General features: G+C 36.5%; 1 protein-coding gene across 1 annotated transcript; it reads right to left on the bottom strand.

The window, feature by feature from the left end:
• Nucleotides 1–3,455: 3,455 nt before the first annotated feature.
• On the bottom strand, nt 3,456–21,745 carry LOC139122102 (ubiquitin-conjugating enzyme E2 Q2-like). The gene is made up of 10 exons (XM_070687492.1): nt 21,486–21,745; nt 19,154–19,258; nt 14,544–14,645; nt 12,761–12,873; nt 10,185–10,281; nt 8,110–8,255; nt 7,113–7,203; nt 6,546–6,749; nt 5,865–5,931; nt 3,456–4,510 (listed from the first exon to the last, which is right to left on the bottom strand). Exons 1-10 carry the CDS (start codon nt 21,645–21,647, stop codon nt 4,479–4,481), a joined length of 1,119 nt encoding a protein of 372 aa, XP_070543593.1. The 5' UTR covers nt 21,648–21,745; the 3' UTR covers nt 3,456–4,478.
• Nucleotides 21,746–21,748: the final 3 nt, after the last annotated feature.

Here is a 21,748-nt window from a genome sequence, read left to right as displayed (position 1 = left end):
ACATGTACAGAACGCTAAAGCACTATCCTGGATGTGCTACTGATAGCACATGTACAGAACGCTATAGCTATCCTGGATGTGCTACTGATAGCACATGTACAGAACGCTATAGCACTATCCTGGATGTGCTACTGATAGCACATGTACAGAACGCTATAGCACTATCCTGGATGTGCTACTGATAGCACATGTACAGAACGCTATAGCACTATCCTGGATGTGCTACTGATAGCACATGTACAGAACGCTATAGCACTATCCTGGATGTGCTACTGATAGCACATGTACAGAACGCTATAGCTATCCTGGATGTGCTACTGATAGCACATGTACAGAACGCTATAGCACTATCCTGGATGTGCTACTGATAGCACATGTACACAACGCTATAGCACTATCCTGGATGTGCTACTGATAGCACATGTACAGAACACTATAGCACTATCCTGGATGTGCTACTGATAGCACATGTACACAACGCTATAGCACTATCCTGGATGTGCTACTGATAGCACATGTACAGAACGCTATAGCCTATCCTGGATGTGCTACTGATAGCACATGTACAGAACGCTATAGCACTATCCTGGATGTGCTACTGATAGCACATGTACAGAACGCTATAGCACTATCCCGGATGTGCTACTGATAGCACATGTACAGAACGCTATAGCACTATCCCGGATGTGCTACTGATAGCACATGTACAGAACGCTATAGCACTATCCTGGATGTGCTACTGATAGCACATGTACAGAACGCTATAGCACTATCCTGGATGTGCTACTGATAGCACATGTACACAACGATATAGCACTATCCTGGATGTGCTACTGATAGCACATGTACAGAACGCTATAGCACTATCCTGGATGTGCTACTGATAGCACATGTACAGAACGCTATAGCACTATCCTGGATGTGCTACTGATAGCACATGTACAGAACGCTATAGCACTATCCTGGATGTGCTACTGATAGCACATGTACAGAACGCTATAGCACTATCCTGGATGTGCTACTGATAGCACATGTACAGAACGCTATAGCACTATCCTGGATGTGCTACTGATAGCACATGTACAGAACGCTATAGCACTATCCTGGATGTGCTACTGATAGCACATGTACACAACGCTATAGCATTATCCTAAATGTGCTACTGATAGCATATGTACAGAACGCTATAGCACTATCCTGGATGTGCTACTGATAGCACATGTACAGAACGCTATAGCACTATCCTGGATGTGCTACTGATAGCACATGTACACAACGCTATAGCACTATCCTGGATGTGCTACTGATAGCATATGCAACTACGTGTACAGAAATGTACATTTGTCCGCTGGGTCCCTTGAAACTGTAAAATTGAATGTACACAAGCACTCAAAGAAAACACTGCACTTAGGGTGCCAGGAACAAGTCAATGTTATGGAATGTGTGTTCTGTATGGCTTTTTTCACCCTGTGCAAATTCTCGTCTTTATGGTAGATGTATACATCTTAATTTCTGAACTTGTATCCAAAAGTCTGCTAATTCCATTTTCTATGCAGTCTTCTTGAGCAGGGTGTGATGTAAATAAACTTTATGTAATTTACCCTTTTTCGACAAAACTTTGCACTCACAAATAAAAAGTAATCCTTCAACTTAGATCTTGAATTGTGTACATGTATCATATTGATTATTAGAATTACCAACGCTGAACTTTGCCAATAACTTTCAACCTCACTGTCAACTGATAGTGTAGATGTTGTGATGAATAAATTAATGTAAATGTTTAATTGAATGCTACTGGTTATTGTCTCGTGTTGTGAAAGCAAATACATTGCTATAATTATATAGCATGCAAGGAGTTTGGTCTGGGGTCCATAACTATTACTTTTTATATTGGCAATATTTGAACATACATAATGGTGACTCTTATTAGAGATGTTATGGACATATTAGTATGACATTTTCTTTAAGCAAACATCAACAAGTAAAATCAAAACTATAGGTCAGAAAATCAGCAGCCAATGAATTTCTTTATCAGCTGATTCAATCATTTCATAATTTTTGCAGACTGTTTCAAGAACGACAAGAGGTTGATATGATGTACATGTATTTCACTTAGTTTCATGATAACTAAATGATATGGTAAATATTGTAAGAAACAATTTTACATAGGTGTGAATTACAAGGTTAATTGTCACATACAGTGCTATACTACGGCTAGCTTTCATGTACAAAGCAAGAAAGAATGTTAAAATTCAACACCATTTATCATTTGTAGTTTTATTGGATCATAGGTCTATATAAAAGGGCTGTTCATGAACAGTGATCAATGTCAAACAAAATTCTGTCTATTAAGATCACAGAATGTTCACAAATATCTACTTAAATTGAACTTCACATGAGAAGAACTTTGTTCTGGTAATCTGAAGATATCAAAGATTCTAACGCAAACGCAAAAATACAGTCACCAGAGGTTTTTCTGATTCATCTTAGCTGTCATAGCATTTCTCTACTGACACTACAGATAAGACATCCACATTGTACTTCAGGGCCAGTATGGTACACATCATAATAACAAGTTTGTTAGATGACCAACACAGTTGCAACAGTTAGTGTGACAGCCAACACAGTGGCTAGTTTGTGTTACAACCAACATGGTAGCAACAGTTTGTGTGACAACCAAATCAGTAGCAAGTTTGTGTGACAACCAACATGGTAGCAACAGTTTGTGTGACAGCCAAATCAGTAGCAAGTTTGTGTGACAACCAACATGGTAGCAACAGTTTGTGTGACAGCCAACACAGTGGCAAGTTTGTGTGACAACCAACATGGTAGCAACAGTTTGTGTGACAACCAAATCAGTAGCAAGTTTGTGTGACAACCAATAAAGTAGCAGGTTTGTGTGACAGCCAAAACAGAAGCAAGTCTGTATGACAGTCAACACAGTGGCAAGTTTGTGCGACAGCAAACACAGTAGCAACAGTTTGTGTGAAAGCCAACACAGTGGCAACAGTGTGTGACAACCAACACAGTAGAAAGCTTGTGTAACAGCCAACATGATAGCAAATGTTTGCGTGACACAAAATGCAGCGAAATTGTGTGTGACATCCAACACAGTAGGATCAGGATGTATGACAGCCTACATGGTAGCAAACATTTGTGACAGCAAAAATGGAAGCATTCTTTTATGTGACAGCACACAGAGTAGCAAAACGTTGTGTAACTGGCAACATTGTAGCAAAAGTATGAGTGATTGAGAACACAGTAGCAAGTACACATGACACCACCATACTTGGATCTTTTCAGTAAGTAATAACTCTTTGAACTTTGTTACCACATTGAAAATTGAAATATTTTTACGTTCCTTTAATAAAAATGCATGAAACTGAATCGAGTTGGGACTGCTGTTTTTTCACACTGAGTTGACATCGAAACACCTTACAAAAACAACACCAAGGTTAAGACCACAATAAGTTTATTCTTTATTCCATGATACTTGGGTGAACTTGACGAATGTCTTGAAAGTAAATAAAAGTTATGTCATGACAAAAACCTGGCCTAACCATAAGCCTATCCTTGTCATTTCTCAGTTTTCTTTGAAATCTGTTAATAACTACAACAACCAGCTTTGTCTTGGTTTCCTTGGAAAATACAATGCAAAGGAATTGACGATTCAATATTGATTACCAAGACTTCTTATCAATATTATCTGGGTTGCTATTTTCAAAATAAACTGATTCTTCAGCAATATTCTGCCACCCAAATCAGGGCAACCCTTTAGCATTGCCTTGTTCTACTATGCATCAAAACAACAAAAAAACAAAACAAAAACAAACTCTTAAAAGAACAATGAATGGTAAACAGTGGCAGCACGTAGCAGTTTACTGTTTTGTTTCATATACATTGTTTCACACTCACACAAAATGGTTACATATTCATCTTGTATGAGCAATAGTAATAGGAAACATTTGACAAGAAAATCTCAATCTCTTTGTCAGATATTGTTAGTAACAAGAGTCTTTTAACATCTCTGTTCTCTGTCAAGACTTTCTCCACATAGTACAAGGTGAAAAAAGTTCAATGCACAAACTCTTAATATGTAAATTGAGATTGTGTAAAACACTCTTTTCTAAGTTTCTAAGATTACACGCTACTGTTTTCAGTTGTCAGCTTTCATTGTACTAAATACTATGACATACTTTTCTTTTCTCTAAGCTTTACCATGGATTTAGCTGACAAAAAGCTTTACCATGGATTTAGCTGACAAAAAGCTTTACCATGGATTTAGCTGACAAAAAGCCTATGGAAGATCAGGATAAACTACCTGTCCTGAATTAAACAAAAAATAATTCCAACACCAAAATAATGCTGCCTATCTACACTATGCTATCTAAAACGAAATGACCAACTAAAAAACCAAAAATATCTAACTAGAGAGTTGTACATTACATAGCAAGGAAAAGACATAACCCATATCTTGTCTATCCATCTTCCTTTGGGGGTGTAAACCAACCTGTGAATGAATAGATAAATAGATAGATAAATACAGAATCTTTGTCAGCTCTGTCAATGTGAACAGGGTACATGGAGAGTCATCACTGTACAACTGATATGACACGTGTGTGTCTCAGTGGCCTGGATAAAACATACTATTTCATGTTTACAATGAAAAACATTCTTAACCTTCAATTTCTTGTAAACCTGCATAGTAAACATGACAGTTAATAAAATAAAGAAAAAGTCAAAACATTGTTTGTAAAATTTATTTTACAATGTCTCACAAAGTTGGACACTTAGAGAAAAAATAGAAAAACAAAATCATATAAGGCTGTCAGTATCACCGCCCCAGGTGTAACCAATATGTGACAAAATGATCATCTGACTAGTGTAATGGATTGGTTTCTAAAACTTAATTGGTGTGTATATTGTGTATATTCATATTATGACACAGTCATTATTTTAAAGTTTGAGTAAAATGGGTGTGTTATGATTCCACAGACATAAAACTTGTGTAACAATCAGCTGCATGACGGTTGATTAGTAGCAAAATACAAATTGATGTACATGTGTATACTATTGTACTTTGTCCTTATAAGCAGACTTTTGCAAAGTTTGAAGGATATTAATAATACTCATTAAAGACAGCTTTGGACATGAAAAGATCACATCAAAATTTATGTAAACTTATCACATTCAATCAAACCATGACATGATGCCATGTACACCTGTATTCTACAATAATTTATTTTAGCGTGAAGTCAAATTAGCTCAGGTATGTTAAAGTAAATTTCTTGACATACATGTAGTAAAACCTTACAGCATCATGGATGCCATATTCCATTACATTGTGAAAACAAATAGACAAGTATATGCCACAGTACATTGCTAAGTGCTAAATTTAACACAACAGGAGCAAGAGTCCAACATGTCTGAGTATTGTTTCTGGATATGCGACAAAAAAGGTTCAGTGGATCATGTAACAAAATTTGAAAATTTCAGTACGCTGTGACACTTTACACTTCAGATAAGTTTGAACAATGTATGTCTTGGTAATCACCCTTGACATTGAACCCACACAACAACATGGGCAAGTGACAGCTGTATTGAAATGTTTGTAAAAGCAAGATAATGTGCACATATTCTCTGTCATTGTACATTGTCCTTGAGTCATGCTGAAATGAAGTTAGTGAAGTATGTCTGAATAATTAGAAAATGGTTAGAAAATGCCTCAGTGGTGGCTGTTGCTATCATACTGCAAAAACTTGATAAGAATACATATATGTGTGCTGTGTTGCATCGTTTTTTTACACAAATGACACAACTTTTTGAGGTAATATTTATGAAGTCTGCAACCAAGAAATACCTACCATTTTTTTCATGAATCTGTACTAAGGATTTAAATGACTGTTGTGCTCTAGCTAAACTATACTGACTCTGGAAAGACAAAGTAAAACAAAAGAAGGAATCCCAATATTAATATACATAGATGTGTTACTAATCCAAAAATGGTATATGGTTGATTCTATGTACATGTACTAGACAGACATCTGTGGATGAGCATTTGATGTAACACCTCTACAAATATTCAAGGTGTTGTTTTGTAACACTATGTCAGTCAATAGATAATATATCAGTAACTGAAACTCCAGTAAAAGATATCATCAGTTGGTTTGCTAAATTTATCATACTATCTTTCCTTTCTCCTTTTAAAGTCTACCATGTTCCCTCCTATGGTTCTGTCGTCTGCAACCTTTTGATATGCAAATAAGATAGCAGGGCTTAACTATGTGTTACAGCATTCTGAGCCGTTGCACATGCCAATTCTAAATTTTCATCATAGTGGAAATTTAAACCTTAAATAAAAGTAAATGTTGAATGTCTTGGTATTGGATGTAAACAACTGTATACAAACAATACTTAACATAGAATGGAGATCAATGTCATTGACATTGCTCCTTAAATGATAGTCTTTCTGATGTTTATCAATTGTTCACTTTTAAATATTGCATTTTAAATACATGCTGACATACTTCTTTTTGAAAACCTACCTTTGGTGCCCCAAATTGTATTCTAGCTTTGCCTTTAACTAATGTAGCTGAAATTTGCATGATCACTGCTTCTATCGTGTAGGCACTACTCCAGCCTTGTTTTGTAAGTAGTTCCATACAGATAGCTCCACCACCCAGTACATAGCCACCAGTAACCACAGGAAAAACTACACGTACAAACGGTGGTTCATAGGGAAAATTTTCCTAAAATACAAGAATAAATTAGTTTATAGCCTTGTTCAGCTGGTGTAAGAAGCATATATAAAAGTCCACACTGTAGCGAATTTGTAGGAATAGAAGAGTGTTCTGCTAATAGACACTGAGGGCGCTTCACACATCCTTGTAGATTTCTGTATTGATCCATGTTTGAACATGAAATTAGTGGTTATTTCCTCATGGAAATACACAGCCAACAAGAACTACTAAAAATGACTGAAATATGGTACAAACTCGAACATCATAATTGAAACAGTGATACTGAATGGTATCAATATTGTCACAAAACAAGCAAAGACACAGATATTTGAGAACAAATTAGAAATTGAAACAACTGACTGATTCACTTACTCTGAAGGTCATGTTGAGCAAGATATGATCTTTGCCTTCTTTCTCTTTCAGTGTATTTAAATCACTTGATAATGCACTGTCCGGATCAACACTACAGAGAAAGCAATATCATTCAAGTTACAAACAGAGCAACAGTTTTGGAACAATTGAAAATCCAGACTAACTCTCATACAATCTACCCAGGAGTTGAGGTTTGAGCATGCGCTGAGTAAAGCTGCTGACATGGTTTGCTCACTCTACTGAGCATGCTCACAGGTGTATGTGTGTGCTTATTCTGGAGGATAAGAAACTAAATGGTTCAAAATATTTGACCATTGGTAAAATAATTAGGTCTCATTTCAACTTTTAACTTTGTCGGGCAAATAAAGTTCAAGAAATGCAAAGGCACAGACAAGAGTACAGCTTGACTCTGACTCAGCTGCTATATAATGTGACATGGGACAGTACAGCAATGTTCTACAATTGCCTGTATCTAAAGTTTACCAGACAGTATACTACCTGGCGTGTGTTTTATTATGGGTCAGTATACAGTCCCTCGATCAGTGCCACTACTGTGGCAAACTTAGGAACAAGTTCTCAAAGCAATTACTCCAGTGTGATAACAGAACAATACCACTGTTTGCTCTCAGCTGGCTTTCACTGTCAAGTTTGGTATTATAGAAAGTTTGTAAGGGAGCTTTACACAAGGATATGCAGCATGAAAATTTCACCATCACTGATATACGATCACAAAATTATTTCTGATGTCAGGTGTTGTATAGACTGTCATTTATAGATTTCAAGGGATAATGACTGTTAACAATGGCTCATTTCAGTATATACATGTAGATGCATCATAGAGAGAAATCTTCATTGCATTACCGTGGAAGTCCACCACCTTTCTCAAGTTATGCATTCCATGTATACATGTACAAGTGAAAGAACAATAAACTAATAGTTTGGATGGGCAACTAACTTGTGGAGACTTCAGAAGAATGCAAAAAGATTTTGAACTTACATCTTTAATTTGACATTCCAGTCATATAAGCTATCATTTACCAGATCCACTGTATAAACGCCTTTCTTGAAACTGTCAGACCTGTAGACATCTCGTAACTCTTTCATTAAACGATCTGTCGCTTGTACTGATCCTGACACAGCACCCTGAAAAGCATTTCAAAACTGAATAATTGTAGAGTTATATCCATGGTGGAGAATAGTAGACAACCAACTAAATAATCAAAGAGCCAATAAAATTCCACTCTGATTTTCCACAGAAAACTGTAAGGCCCCAAAAATCTACAAATTTGTGGTCTCACAAATAGGATGACAGATGCGACCTTTGTTTTGGGATTGACAAGGTCCTCCTGTCGATTTGGAATCCACAGAACAGCAGTGTTTTAATGTAGCAGTAATTCTGACATGATACATAGCGATGAGTTCAGTATTCAGATCTATGAAGAGGGGTACCGGTATATGTTACTCTGTATACATTGACATTTGTACAGTGTGTAGTCCATTTCAATATTTTCTAATTTACCTACAATTCTTTCCAGTATTAAAAAAAAAAAAGGCTGATGTGTGATTGTGTGTAGTCAAGATCAACACCTGCTGAGGATCAGCAGGATTTTCTTGTTTTTGTTGTCACAAAAATTGTTTGATTCTATAAGACATTCAAAAATTCACAGTCAGTAATTTCAATGAATCAGTGAATAGTACCAACAAATCACATATAGTGATGTTTTCATGTATAGTGATTTACAAATAAAAGATATATATTGAACTCATTATGCTAACTTGAAAGCTATTAGGCAAGAAGTTTCACAGAATAACATGTCTGATTAGGTACATGCAAGCAAATCAACACAACTCTAGTCATTCCATATACTGGCAAATCATCCAAACATTTACCAGTGACATCTGGTTTTGGTAGTTTCTGAGATATCAACTCAATGAATACATGTGTAACTCAGATATAAGGTCAATGAATACATGTATAACCCACCTGTTGATGGACAGACGGACTAACAGTACAAGTACTAACCCAAATACAAAGTAACAAAGTGATGATACTGCTCCTTATAACATGCTACATACTCATTCTGTGTCACAATTCGCCAGAATACATCACGTGACAAGAAAATAGATACATCTAGTCCCCACTGAATCGACAAAAGTGACATCAGAGGGTATTTTTTGAAAAACTATTTTCCAAAGAAAATAGTTTTGACCAAATTTGGAAAAGTGCTCGGTCACGTGACCGTAGTGTCGTCTGCAGCTTTGAAACAATGGCGAGTGACTAGAACGTGATGTGCGCCCGGGATAAGCGACAAGCCTCTCTCTAAACAGAGAGATTTTCCATTCCAACAGCGTAGGAACTTGAACAGCTCGATGAGTCAGCCGAAAAAGATTCAAGTGCTGGTCTCTGGAACTAAGGATGTTGCTAGGTATGCTTAGAATATTTTTTGGAAGAAAGTGGTACCATGTACTACTATAACCGCTGTGGAAATATTGTCAAGTAAACTTGTCACAATGGATAGTTGCGGTACAAAATATCAAAACACGTTAAAAACTATAACATAATACTACAACATGAGCATGTGGTGTGTAATAAAACACCTATAACCTGGTCTTTATTCAGGCTATAGTGCTTGTTTATTACCCCTCGTGACCACGTGTTACCAAAAACACATCGATATACCCTTCGGCCTATGGCCTCGGGGGAATAGCGATGTGTTATTGGTAACGCAAGGCCCCTCGGGGTAATAAAACAGGCGCTATAGCCCTCACGACCAGGTAATAGGTGTTTATTACTGCACCTTTGGCACAAGGGGAAAACCTTTGCAAGCTGCCTTTCTTGGTTTTTTTAACAAATCTGAGAAATAATTTCATTTGTATTTTCATTGTTTCTTTGAAAACAATATTCTATAGTACCTCAATATACATGTATGTAATATGTAGAAATTTACTTTAATGACTGCTATTCATTACACATTTCATTGAGCCATCTTTAATGTTAATAATTACATTATTAGACGAAAAAACTAACTTTTATGACAAATATTTACTGTGTGGCAAGAGAAACTCATTTACCTTTAAATAATCCTTCCTCTGATTCATTTTTATCCTTTCCAAAATTTCCATATTGCGACTGTCGATATCTTCATCTTTGGACTCTGCGGATGAATTGCTGTGGCAGGAAAGATGAAAAGGACAAAGTATAACAATTGACAAAAGTCTTTTAAAATCGTAAGTCAAAAAGTGATAATGTAAAGAAACAAAATGTTTTCATACACACAATATCTGTGTATCTGCAGTACTTGACATTATTGGTTAGTATTTGGTTAGTTTGAACTTGCAATGTGTACCTTACTCAAGGCAAACAGAAATCAGTATACATACATGAGCAAACTACACCCAAACATACTGTCAGTTGATTGCAAGGTTGAGAACCTCTGTAAAACCAGTGTTAAAGACTAAGCAAGATCATTAGACATGTAAACGTACTTGGTCACTTAACAAGAATAAGATGTGTGTATTTATGACTAATCCAATGGTGGATTTTGTTCAAGCAGTTTTGGTTCACCAATGAAAGAGCACTGTATGGTTATAGCCACTAAAGGAACAGATACAAAGTAGCTGATTGACAGTAATATTGCCACTAAAGGAACAGATACAAAGTAGCTGATTGACAGTAATATTGCCACTAAAGGAACAGATACAAAGTAGCTGATTGACAGTAATATTGCCACTAAAGGAACAGATACAGATACAAAGTAGCTGATTGACAGTAATATTGCCACTAAAGGAACAGATACAAAGTAGCTGATTGACAGTAATATTGCCACTAAAGGAACAGATACAAAGTAGCTGATTGACAGTAATATTGCCACTAAAGGAACAGATACAAAGTAGCTGATTGACAGTAATATTGATTTGTATCATGAAAGATAACCAGCTAGTAAGAAGATCATTATGGAATATTTAAATGATATTTTTACAGATAAATCATTATAACATAATAGCTAACTGAAAATCTTGTCTGCTTGCATTTCATCATTTACTGCCATGAATAATGTGAAAATGTCATCCTGTGAAAAATATTTGAAACTGGTTCTGGCATGTCTCCAAAGTACATGTAACTCCTGCTTCAGGGTGTACAAAAATAACAAATGATAGATTTCTTTATAACCCTTTCCTACTAAGATCATATTTCCCCATCAGGCCAAATTCTTAAAACTACTGAAGCACAATATGTCCCATTCAGTGCATTTTAACAAACATAGGGCCAATGTCCCTGAAGCTACTATAGACATGGATACAAAATTAAGTATTCCTGACTGTATGAAATTATCTCACTAAGGTCATCCTAGGGACTTGTAAACCAGTAAGTTCTGTTGAATAAGTTGAGACTGTAGGTACTCAGAGAAAGCACACTGAAGACAAATGTTTGAAACTTAAGAAGTTCAAGGTTATCAAAAGCATTATAAGGAATCATGTTACACTTTCATTGCACTGTTTACACTGATTGCATAATTGCTATAAATAGCACATGAGGAATCTTACAGCCAAGCTTTACCATAAAAACCATATCACTTTGACCACTCTTTTAATTGACCACTCTATTTTTTTCCTCAAAAAGTAATCTTATTTATCCTTACCAAGTCAACCATAAATGGAAATTAGAACTTTCTCTATCTCTATTTATTTGACCACCCTATTATGACAAACTATTATGAGCAATTTCTTTTAGATAACATAAATAGTGGTTCAGAATATCAAAGTTGGGATTCAGGAAAGTTGCCTTTACATGTTTTAATCCTCCAAGATGGTAAGCATTTCACTATGAACTGTCAAAAAAGTTGAACTTTCTGATAATTCAACACTAAAATTATTTTGGCTTTGATGATTTCCTAATTAATTCAATTATTTAAAATCTTATTAATTATTTTTTTCTGGGTGAATTGATAGGGTTTATACAGTACAAGAATTACATACAATGTAAGTCAAATTTTGACCAAAAATGACAAAAAAATTCCTTAAAAATACACATTTGCATATTTCATCACAATTTGAACAAATCTAAGTTGGGTTATCCCTAGGGACCTGTATACCAAATAACAAAGCTGTCTGACCAGCGGTTATGAAGAAGAAGATTTTTTACCAAAAACACCTTTTTTGGCATTAATTTGCCTATTTTCAACAATATCAAAAAATTAAAAAATTAGTTTCTCAAAATCATATTTTTCATCTACACAACAAATATCAAATCAGTAAGTACTGCGGTTCTCAAGATATTTGAGTGGACGGACGCCTCACAAACGGACATTCATACATACATACATACATACATACATACATACTACATACATACATACATACATACAGACTGACGACGAACGCCGGACGGATACCCATCCCAATAGCTTCTATAGACTATAGTCTATAGTAGCTAAAAAATTGAACATTTAAAGGCCCCTAAAATCACAGATACTGTAAACATGATCTTTATAGACTGCAACTGTTGGAACATACCAAGCCAAATGGTTGGAAATAGGAATGGTTTTGGCTCAACACGGCTTTTCACTGAGTTGGCTGATTGGGAAGTGTTACTGTCTGGCAGGGAAAGGGTTATATCAACAAAGACAGGACAGAGTGTGATGGTATACCTAGGTTCTTCTTCCATTTCATAATGATCCAAACAATCTTCCATGTCTTGTTGTTCTTCCTCCTCTTCTTCCTCGTCTTCATCTAACTCCATTTCAATATCTTCACATACACTCTGTAACAAAGAAATCACATACAACTAAAGTTCTGTACCTCAAGGTCTTCCCTTGAAACATTTTCATGACCATTCAGTACAGGTACATGTATTATACACTGTACATATACTCCTACATTTACTTTACTCCTTGAACTCTGCATACATGATCTGGGATAGTTTATCCAAGCAAATCATATGTACTCAGTTTTCATGTTTAAGTGGGTATCCCAATAAATTTTAACAGAGTTCCCCGATCATGTTACTGGGATCCGCATATTGCATCAATAGAAATGGTACTGGTTCCTACATCAAACCTTAGCAAGCCCCAAACCTCAGCAAAAACACTCAGTGTTTTTGCTGAGGTGTTGTAGTACCAGTGACTGGTACTACAACTTTTGTTTTGATTACTTGTGCATGTACATTAAAAAAATATGTCAAAGGTCAGAATGAGTGACAAGGTGTTCATTTTGTCACTAAATTGATAACGCATTATTATTCAATGTTTTTCATGTGTGTTTGTAGACATTGTTATTTAGTTTAAATAAGAGTGCATCTACAATTTCCAATATTGTTGAAAATCAAAAGTACCATTCTCAACATAAATTTATTTGTGATTTTGATAAAACATCTGTGAGAAATTGTATGTAATGAAGGTCCCATCCTCTACACTAGGTACATGTATAGGGACCAACACTGCCATAGACACATGATCATAGGTACTTGGTATTATGCTCATAGTGAAACAGGTAGAATTATGGTATTTATGGTAACCTGCACTGAGAATACAACATGGGCTTTGTTTTACTGAACATCAGGTGTGCAAAGAAGTCCATAGACACCCAAGGGCACAGAGTATCTAGCACTATGCATATCCATGTTACCTTTAGTGTGAGTAGATTGCCAGACTAGTGAACACACTGTGCATTTTGCATTCTAATCTTTACCTATACATGCTGACAATGAGGTAATCTGTTTCTGGTCATGTTGATTAGCAAAATTTTCACATTGTTTATGTTTTGTTGAAAACTACACTCCCTCCACAAAGTGACCGGGTGAAAACCGAATAAATTTAGAAATGAAGTACTGGAATATGGAATTAGGATGCACATGAAGGTACATTTGGCTCAGTACTTGAACTTTTGAGTAAAGATAGTAAAAAACAACAAAGACCTAAAGACACAACAATGTTGTCTGAGAGTGCTACACTACAGTACAGGAGAAACTTGACTGGGATGATGGGAGACGACTTTGAACATATTATTAACCTTTAATCACCGTTCATCTGGTCGCTGCCTACAGTACCAAATATTACTTGCATAACATGTACATGGCTATTATGGTGTTGCAATCTACCATGATACGTACAGAGGTTGACATTTCATAAAAGCTGTGTCTGCATATATTCATGAGTTTTGAAAAATATCAGCTGAGGCACATCTGAGAAATAGCTCAGGACAGGAAAACTACATGTACACCAGAAAAGGCCACTCAGCTAATGCATGTTAATGTGACATGAAGTATAGATTTGCACTAAGCTGATAGTAATCACCTCTGGTACGACACGTGAAGACACATTTAAATGACCTCTGACATGAATCTCTATGTGTACAGAAGCTTGTAACTATGAAAAGAATATCTCAATACTAAAATTACTGACAAGTGCCAAATTTTCTTAAAGAGTGACTTACCCTTTGAGGAAGAGCTTCATCTAGTTTACTAAGACCAGCTGGCACAGGCACATTGTGGAAATTGCATAGGTTCGTCACTAAATGTTTGGTCATTTTGAGAAGCTGGTTGGACAAAATACAATAGCATATATCACATCAATATCACAAAAATCATTGCATACAATTCCAAAGCAAAAATATCGTGTATATTATGGTTTGTTGGTTATGAGTTGAAAGACAGTAGATCTTGAACGTTGAACTCTATCAATGACAATTACTGTATGTGCCTTGGCATTGTCGTTGGAGTGCAGAGCTCTAGAGAAGGAAATACGGTACTTTCAAGAATGAAATAGGGAAGGGAAAATGTCGGATGATGATAGATCCTATACATGTATGACCATACCTACTGTATGATTATGCATAATAATCATGACAACGCTAAATTATTTTCATGTTCTCAAGCACTTTACAGCTTACCAGTGTTTTGACCACTCAATACTCATTTAACCAAAGACTATGCATTCTCACAGGGGTTTGTACATGTAACAATAAAAATGGCCCAAATGACTGAATACAGAACATCTAATGAGGGACTTATGAAAGTGGATGCACACAAGCCATAACAAACTCTGTGAATGCTTCTATTTTACAGTACATTTACCAATGATTTTGACGATGAGGTACAGCTGGATATTGATACACTACCTAATTAGGTTTGTCAGTTTGCTCTTGTATTTACCCTTTTAGTGGTCAACTTTTACAACTTTGCGCCAACATCAGACAGACTAAAACAGCAGGTGACGCAGCAAGATGTCTGTAAACTAATTTACTATTTAGTATGTTTATATCTTTACAGCAGCTATCAGTTTCAATGGTGACACACACAGAGACTGGTTGCTGACTCAAAGCCCTGACTTCCAGACATTGCTATCGCTACTCAAACGTTCTGATTCTTTCAGATCGATTTGTCTTGTTAGTTTTAGATTTTGTTTGAAGTCATGAACTTTATTGATATTCAACTACAAAGAACATTGTCCTCTGAGTCTAAATTTGCAGTAACGTAGTTCTTTTACCACCTCTCCATGAATTTGAACTGCTTGTAAGACTTGGCAACCAGTCTCTGTGTGTGTCACCATTGAAACTGATAGCTGCTGTAAAGATATAAACATACTACATAGTAAATTAGTTTACAGACATCTTGCTGCGTCACCTGCTGTTTTAGTCCGTCCGATGTTGGCGCAAAGTTATAAAAGTTGACCACTAAAAGGGTAAATTCTAGAGCAAACTGACAAACCTAATTAGGTAGTGTATCAATATCCAGCTGTATCTCATCGTCAAAATCATTGGTAAATGTACTGTAATTTGGATATGAAGTAGACTCTTTCCTTAATACAGGTGCATGCATGTAAACATCTGCTATCTTATACAGTGTATACTGGCTTCTGGGATTTGACACTCTATTAACATACATGTATGTATGAGGCCAGGCTATTACACTTGGCGCACGAGTTATCGGAACACCAAATTAGGTAATTACCCAGCAACTTGGCTGAGTACTTTGCTATTTGACCTGACATTTACCTAAACAAGAGTCTGTTTTATGGTCTGAAGACTGATAAGATATCCACCAAACTCAGCAGGCAGCTCCTCCACTGAGTAAACTGATATGCCTACTCTGGAAAAAACATTTTTGACTGGCAGCTGCATGTAGTTGATGGGAGAGTTTTGAAGGGCCGGAATAAAATGTTGTAAAGTGTAAAACATGATTTGCCGCTGTCATTTTGTGTCCTGTTTTTGTATATATGCATGTTATTACCACTTTTTTAATCACAATTACATACATTGAAGAAAGACTGACTGTCAGAGCAACCATCCAATCATATGATAAAAATGGACTTCCATCAACGTCAGTGGTGGGCTCATGGAAGGTGGTAAATTTGACAAGTTTTGTAACTCTAGATTTACAAGGGATGCTGCGATTTTTCAATTCCAAATAACATACAGAGGCAAAACCTGTCAGGTTCAGGCCCAGGACACAAAATTAGTACAATAGATTGTGTTACATCATTATATTTATTCTCCCTTTTCACAATTTTCCCATGAACTAGATGCCAGTTGAAAATGGGTTGTTCCTGTGTAGGCATATCAGTTTACTCAGTGGGAGCTGCCTGCTGAGTTTGGTGGATATCTTATCAGTCTTCAGACAATAAAACAGACTCTTGTTTAGGTAAATGCCAGGTCAAATTGCAAAGTGCTCAGCTAAGTTGCTGGGTAATTACCTAATTTGGTGTTCCGATAAGTCGTGCCCTCGCTGTAACAGTATACAAAACTCTTTAAATACACATGCGCTATCATTCTCTACTCATTCTATGGTACCGTCATCATCACTTGGAACATTTGGTTTTGTTTCATTACTCACTGTCAAACATTCTAGTTTATTAAAAGGGGAATTTTGATTCTCACATTCCTGGTCACTGCGAGTGTGGGATCGCTGGTGTGGGGAAAATTGATCCCACACTCTCAGAAACTGTCCCACACTCAGCAGTTTATATTACACGAGCTCTGATTGGATGATAAACGGCTTTTCGTTCCACGCGCAAAATATTATCCAATGACATGATGAGTAACATAAGGACCAAAACTAAAAAGTAAGCAGGTCAGAGTACGGTGACAGACAACAGCGTTGTCACGATTTCGTTGGTGACAGACTCACAAAAGATGACCGATTTTTTCAAATAACTGGTGAACATAGGCCACTTGATACATATAGCTATTTTTTTTCTGTTTGATATCTCGTTCGTAGCAGAAGTTGAAGTATCGGCAGTGGAACTCCCAACGGAGTTCGCGTTGGTGACATGGAATGCTAGATGGCCGCAAAGTAGGATAGTCACTGATACAGATAAACATACTGTTTCCAAAGTGAAATTAATGCATTGTCTCACACTCGCCTGCAGCTCATGTGACACAAAATAGTCAAGTAAGTGACAACACAATTGAAGACACACGAGAACAGGTACACATTACGGGAAGGCTCCATTAACTTAGGAATACCCTACTTCCCTAGAGGATCAATTTCACAGACCTGCCTTTCCTACAATGGCACTACAATGGCACCAGCTGGATTAGATAAACATAACAATGGAACATTCACACCTTGGGGATTAAAAGTCTTCTGTTTGTCACCCGAGTTGCTCAGGCAAGGACTCGGGTTTCAGGTACCATGCAAGTTAATGCAGTCGTCCCCTAATGAAGCCTGAGTATTCTACCTTAAAGTGGTCATGAGTTTGACTTGGATCACATTTTCTAAAAGATTTTGATATTTTCCGCTCTGTTTACACTCATACTGATATATGTGAGTTTCATCTGTTAATTGTAGATGCTATACCATCAACAGAGCATTGTATCCCTAGTAAGCCAGCAATGGACTTTTCAACACCTACTGTACTTTATTTAACCTTTTACCTGCCAGACAGTATCACTTCCCCATTTGCCAAGTCAGTAAAAAGAGGTATTGAGTCAAAACTATATGTATTTTCACCCACTTGGCTTGGTATGTTATATAGCAGCTTTCGTCTGTAAAAATCATGTTTACAGTATCTCTGTCATCACTGACCTTCAAATCTTCACGTAATTGTTAAAATGCACCATTGGGACATGTTTTCACTAATTTTAATTAACCAACTTGACCTGATGGTGAAATATGAACTTGGCAGGAAAAGGGTAAATTATGCCACTTTTTTTTTTCCAACATACTTGATATAATGGACATAGACACTGTGTCAAGAGTACAGTAAGTGGCTATGTTACTATGATTCCAGCCTTTCATGACATAAAACATAATGATAGTCAAAGCTAAAGTGCTAAAATCTGTTCATGATCAAACTTTTGTAACGCAAGTCGAATTATGATTATTTCTGTGGAACAGGTGAAGAAGTTCACAGAGTTGCTAATATCATATTTGCGTGAAGTCCAAGATCTTAAACTGATCGGTAGTGGATGTGTATAAACGTAAAACATGACTGGTTGATTGAAAATAAGTATGCATACCATGGCAAGATATGTATTTTCTATAGGCAGTGTTAAAATAAATATCTGTGATTAATCTAAAAGACTTTTGAACTACTGTCTGGATATCATGTGTCAGCATTAAAATCATGAGAATACTGTAACAAGTAAATCTGATATACATGTAGTCACAAAGCTAAACAGACACCTACAGTGTAATTCATCTTTGTTTTAAGGCTTCAAAACATGTTCTCTAGGGAACAACCTTCCAATATTGATCACTACAGTAGGTTGCACTCAAATGCATATCAATTTATGTTCCCATGTCCCATCTTACTTTTCATTTTCTCAGTGTTAATTGCAAAAATTGTCCTACAAATCATGTATATCTTTCTTTCTGTCTCATGGATGCTTGAGGTTATTTAGTAAACAATGCAGTAGTGCACAAGAGATGCTACAAGATCTGTCTAGGATTGGCCTCATGTATAGCAGTGCTGCAAGTCTTTACTTGGGACTATGGAGTATTGCAAGATAATGTTGCTTGAATGTATTGTACAGGTGGCATTCATTTAGATATACCAAAGGTCAATAGCCAGAAATATTGACTTGCAGGTTGGTAAACATACCAATTGACATGAACCACCAATATCTGTTAACTGTTCTATACTAGTTGAAACCACAGGATCCTCTGATTCTGAAAACCACATGGGCGCTGAGGAGGGATAAGATTCCTGAAAAGAAAATAAAACAAATATCAAAACCGGGCAAGTCTACCTACTTCACAGGTCTTCTCAATAAAGCAAAAACCACATATTTGTTTAAGTTACATGTCCTCTTCTTATACTGGTACATGAAAAAGCCTTAAGAATTTAGCACTGGAATAATGCTGTGCTTTTGAAAAATCATAGCATACAGCTCATTTAGATGTACATATTGTTGTGACATTACATGTAGGTTACATCACGTCATGATCATTTTTTGTACATTGTACTGGGATACAACAACAATTTATTCTTTTTGTAGTAGGGGTACCGTCCTGAAAAGCTGTCTTCATCTCTCCACATATTTTCAGCTGTAAAAAAAGTGACGATGGAAAGGTAGGTCCCTGTTCCACATACAAATTAAAAATAGTTACATTATCGACAGAGGGCTATGATGTTCAAGAATGTACAGAAGAAATCACTCATGTTAACTATTTGTGAATTGATCAAACTATTAAACTGACAGTCAATACAGAATGTATTTATATGATCTATATTTTGTAACAGAAAATTAAAATCAGCATGGAATTTCACTGAAGTGACATTCCCTTACATATGAAGTCTGAAAGCTATTGGTTACTGAAAATGATATGATTTAAATACGGTGTTTTCAAATGGGTTCGAACTCATAACGTACCGCGCAAAGTCACCTAGCAGAGAAGCCACAGACAATAATGTGACAGCTAGCTGCAAAATTGTAGCGCTACGGTGAGGCGGTCGGTAATTTTTGGTTTTTACGACTTCGCTCACCAGTAGCGCTACAATGCCGATGGCCCTGTAAAGGGTAAAATAAGCGCATCCCACTGGACCAGGCGTGTTGATGTGAAATGCTACATAATTACTGCATTTGGTCGTACCAATTTATCACTACTGAAGACTAAACAGTAGACTGCTCTAACATTGTTGTTTATGGGGTTTGGAAATTGTTCAAACACGTCGATCGCGTTCCGAAAACATTTCTGGGAGCCGCAATTACCAACTTCCGGTTATGGCGGCTCCAAGAAACACGGATGCCCCATGCTCACTGTTTATGGAACACGATCGACGTGTTTGAACAATTTCTAAACCCCATAAATGACAATGTTAGAGCAGTCTACTGTTTAGTCTTCATAAGTATTTTACCCTCTACAGAGCCATCGGCATTGTAGCGCTACTGGTGAGCGAAATCGCAAAAACCAAAAATCACCGACCGCCTTACCGTAGCGCTACAATTTTGTAGCTATGTGACGGGTTGAACTGATTTAAATATCAGTTCAGCTAGGGAACTCTGAAACTGAAATAAGAGCTCTTTGCCTATGACAAAATATATACATGTAACAAAACAAACACTGGAAAATTGGTAGACAAATAAATGAACAAGAAACGTTCCTCTAAAAAATACACAGTATATTTTGTACAGAAGGTGGTTTTAGAGGTAGGTAATAGTATGCTGAAGGCAGGGAAGCATGTGAGTATCTTAATCTATTAAGTTTTTGCCATTGCAAAGGTGTTGTGTGTTGAATCACCAAAAGCCTCATAAAAAGATGTTACTGGTGCTGTAAGTGATGTCTTTTAGCAGACGTTTTCTAAAATTGTAATAACAGACGTTTCCTCTCCTATTGCAATCTGGTAAATGAGCAGAACAGTTATGTGTTCAGTGACGGAACAAATCGGCTTTTGGGGGTATGTGTACATCATGAAAAGATTGGTAACAACACTGGTGAAATAATACCAAAGGAAGTGACACAATGATAACTGCATGTGACTGTGTGGTGTATATTTTGGCTCACTGGGGTGATTGACCGGACGCTTCTTCCGATGTCGAATTTTATCTGAGTTTCGTGTGAAAATAAATAATCCATGGACAAACAGATGTTTATCGAGAGCAAATTTTGCGAATGAAACTCAAAAACATATGGAAAACTATCACAAAACAAACCAGTTGCTACTATTTCTCAAATCCACGCCATAGATTACTAGTATTCGTCACGCAGAATAAGTACAGTGGATGTAATTTTTGCGTCGTTAAATCAACCGTACAGAACAAAGCGATTGCCATCACGGATGGGTCCATCGACGTATCTATGTTATGTCATTTAGAGACGTTAGCTCACACATCGTTTGTAGATAGCTCTGGACAATATACTGGAAATAACAAAAGTCATAAAAGACCGTGATTTTCAAGTAGAATTATTGTTAATTCTAAAACAAGACTTACTGTAATATTGCAATGAATGAGAAATTCTTCGCCATTTGAACCGATGAACCTGAAAATTAATTCGTCAACGGAAGCAGTCACTACACGAAAACGGCTATCATCATCGTTGAATGCCGCTTCGAGTAGCTTCAACTCTTGTTTGAGCGAGGTAAAGCATGCCATTTTCACATTTTCGCCTGTAAATACGAAATATTCATCAAGAATACTGTCTCTGTTTTCCTGTGCAAACTTTTATTTTCCAAAATGGCCGCCTTTCGCTCAAT

The sequence above is a fragment of the Ptychodera flava genome, chromosome 21 (genome assembly GCF_041260155.1).
Source record: "Ptychodera flava strain L36383 chromosome 21, AS_Pfla_20210202, whole genome shotgun sequence".
NCBI lineage: Eukaryota > Metazoa > Hemichordata > Enteropneusta > Ptychoderidae > Ptychodera > Ptychodera flava.
The sequence above is the reverse complement of the archived record's forward strand: the minus strand, read 5'-3'. Positions and strand labels throughout refer to the sequence as shown.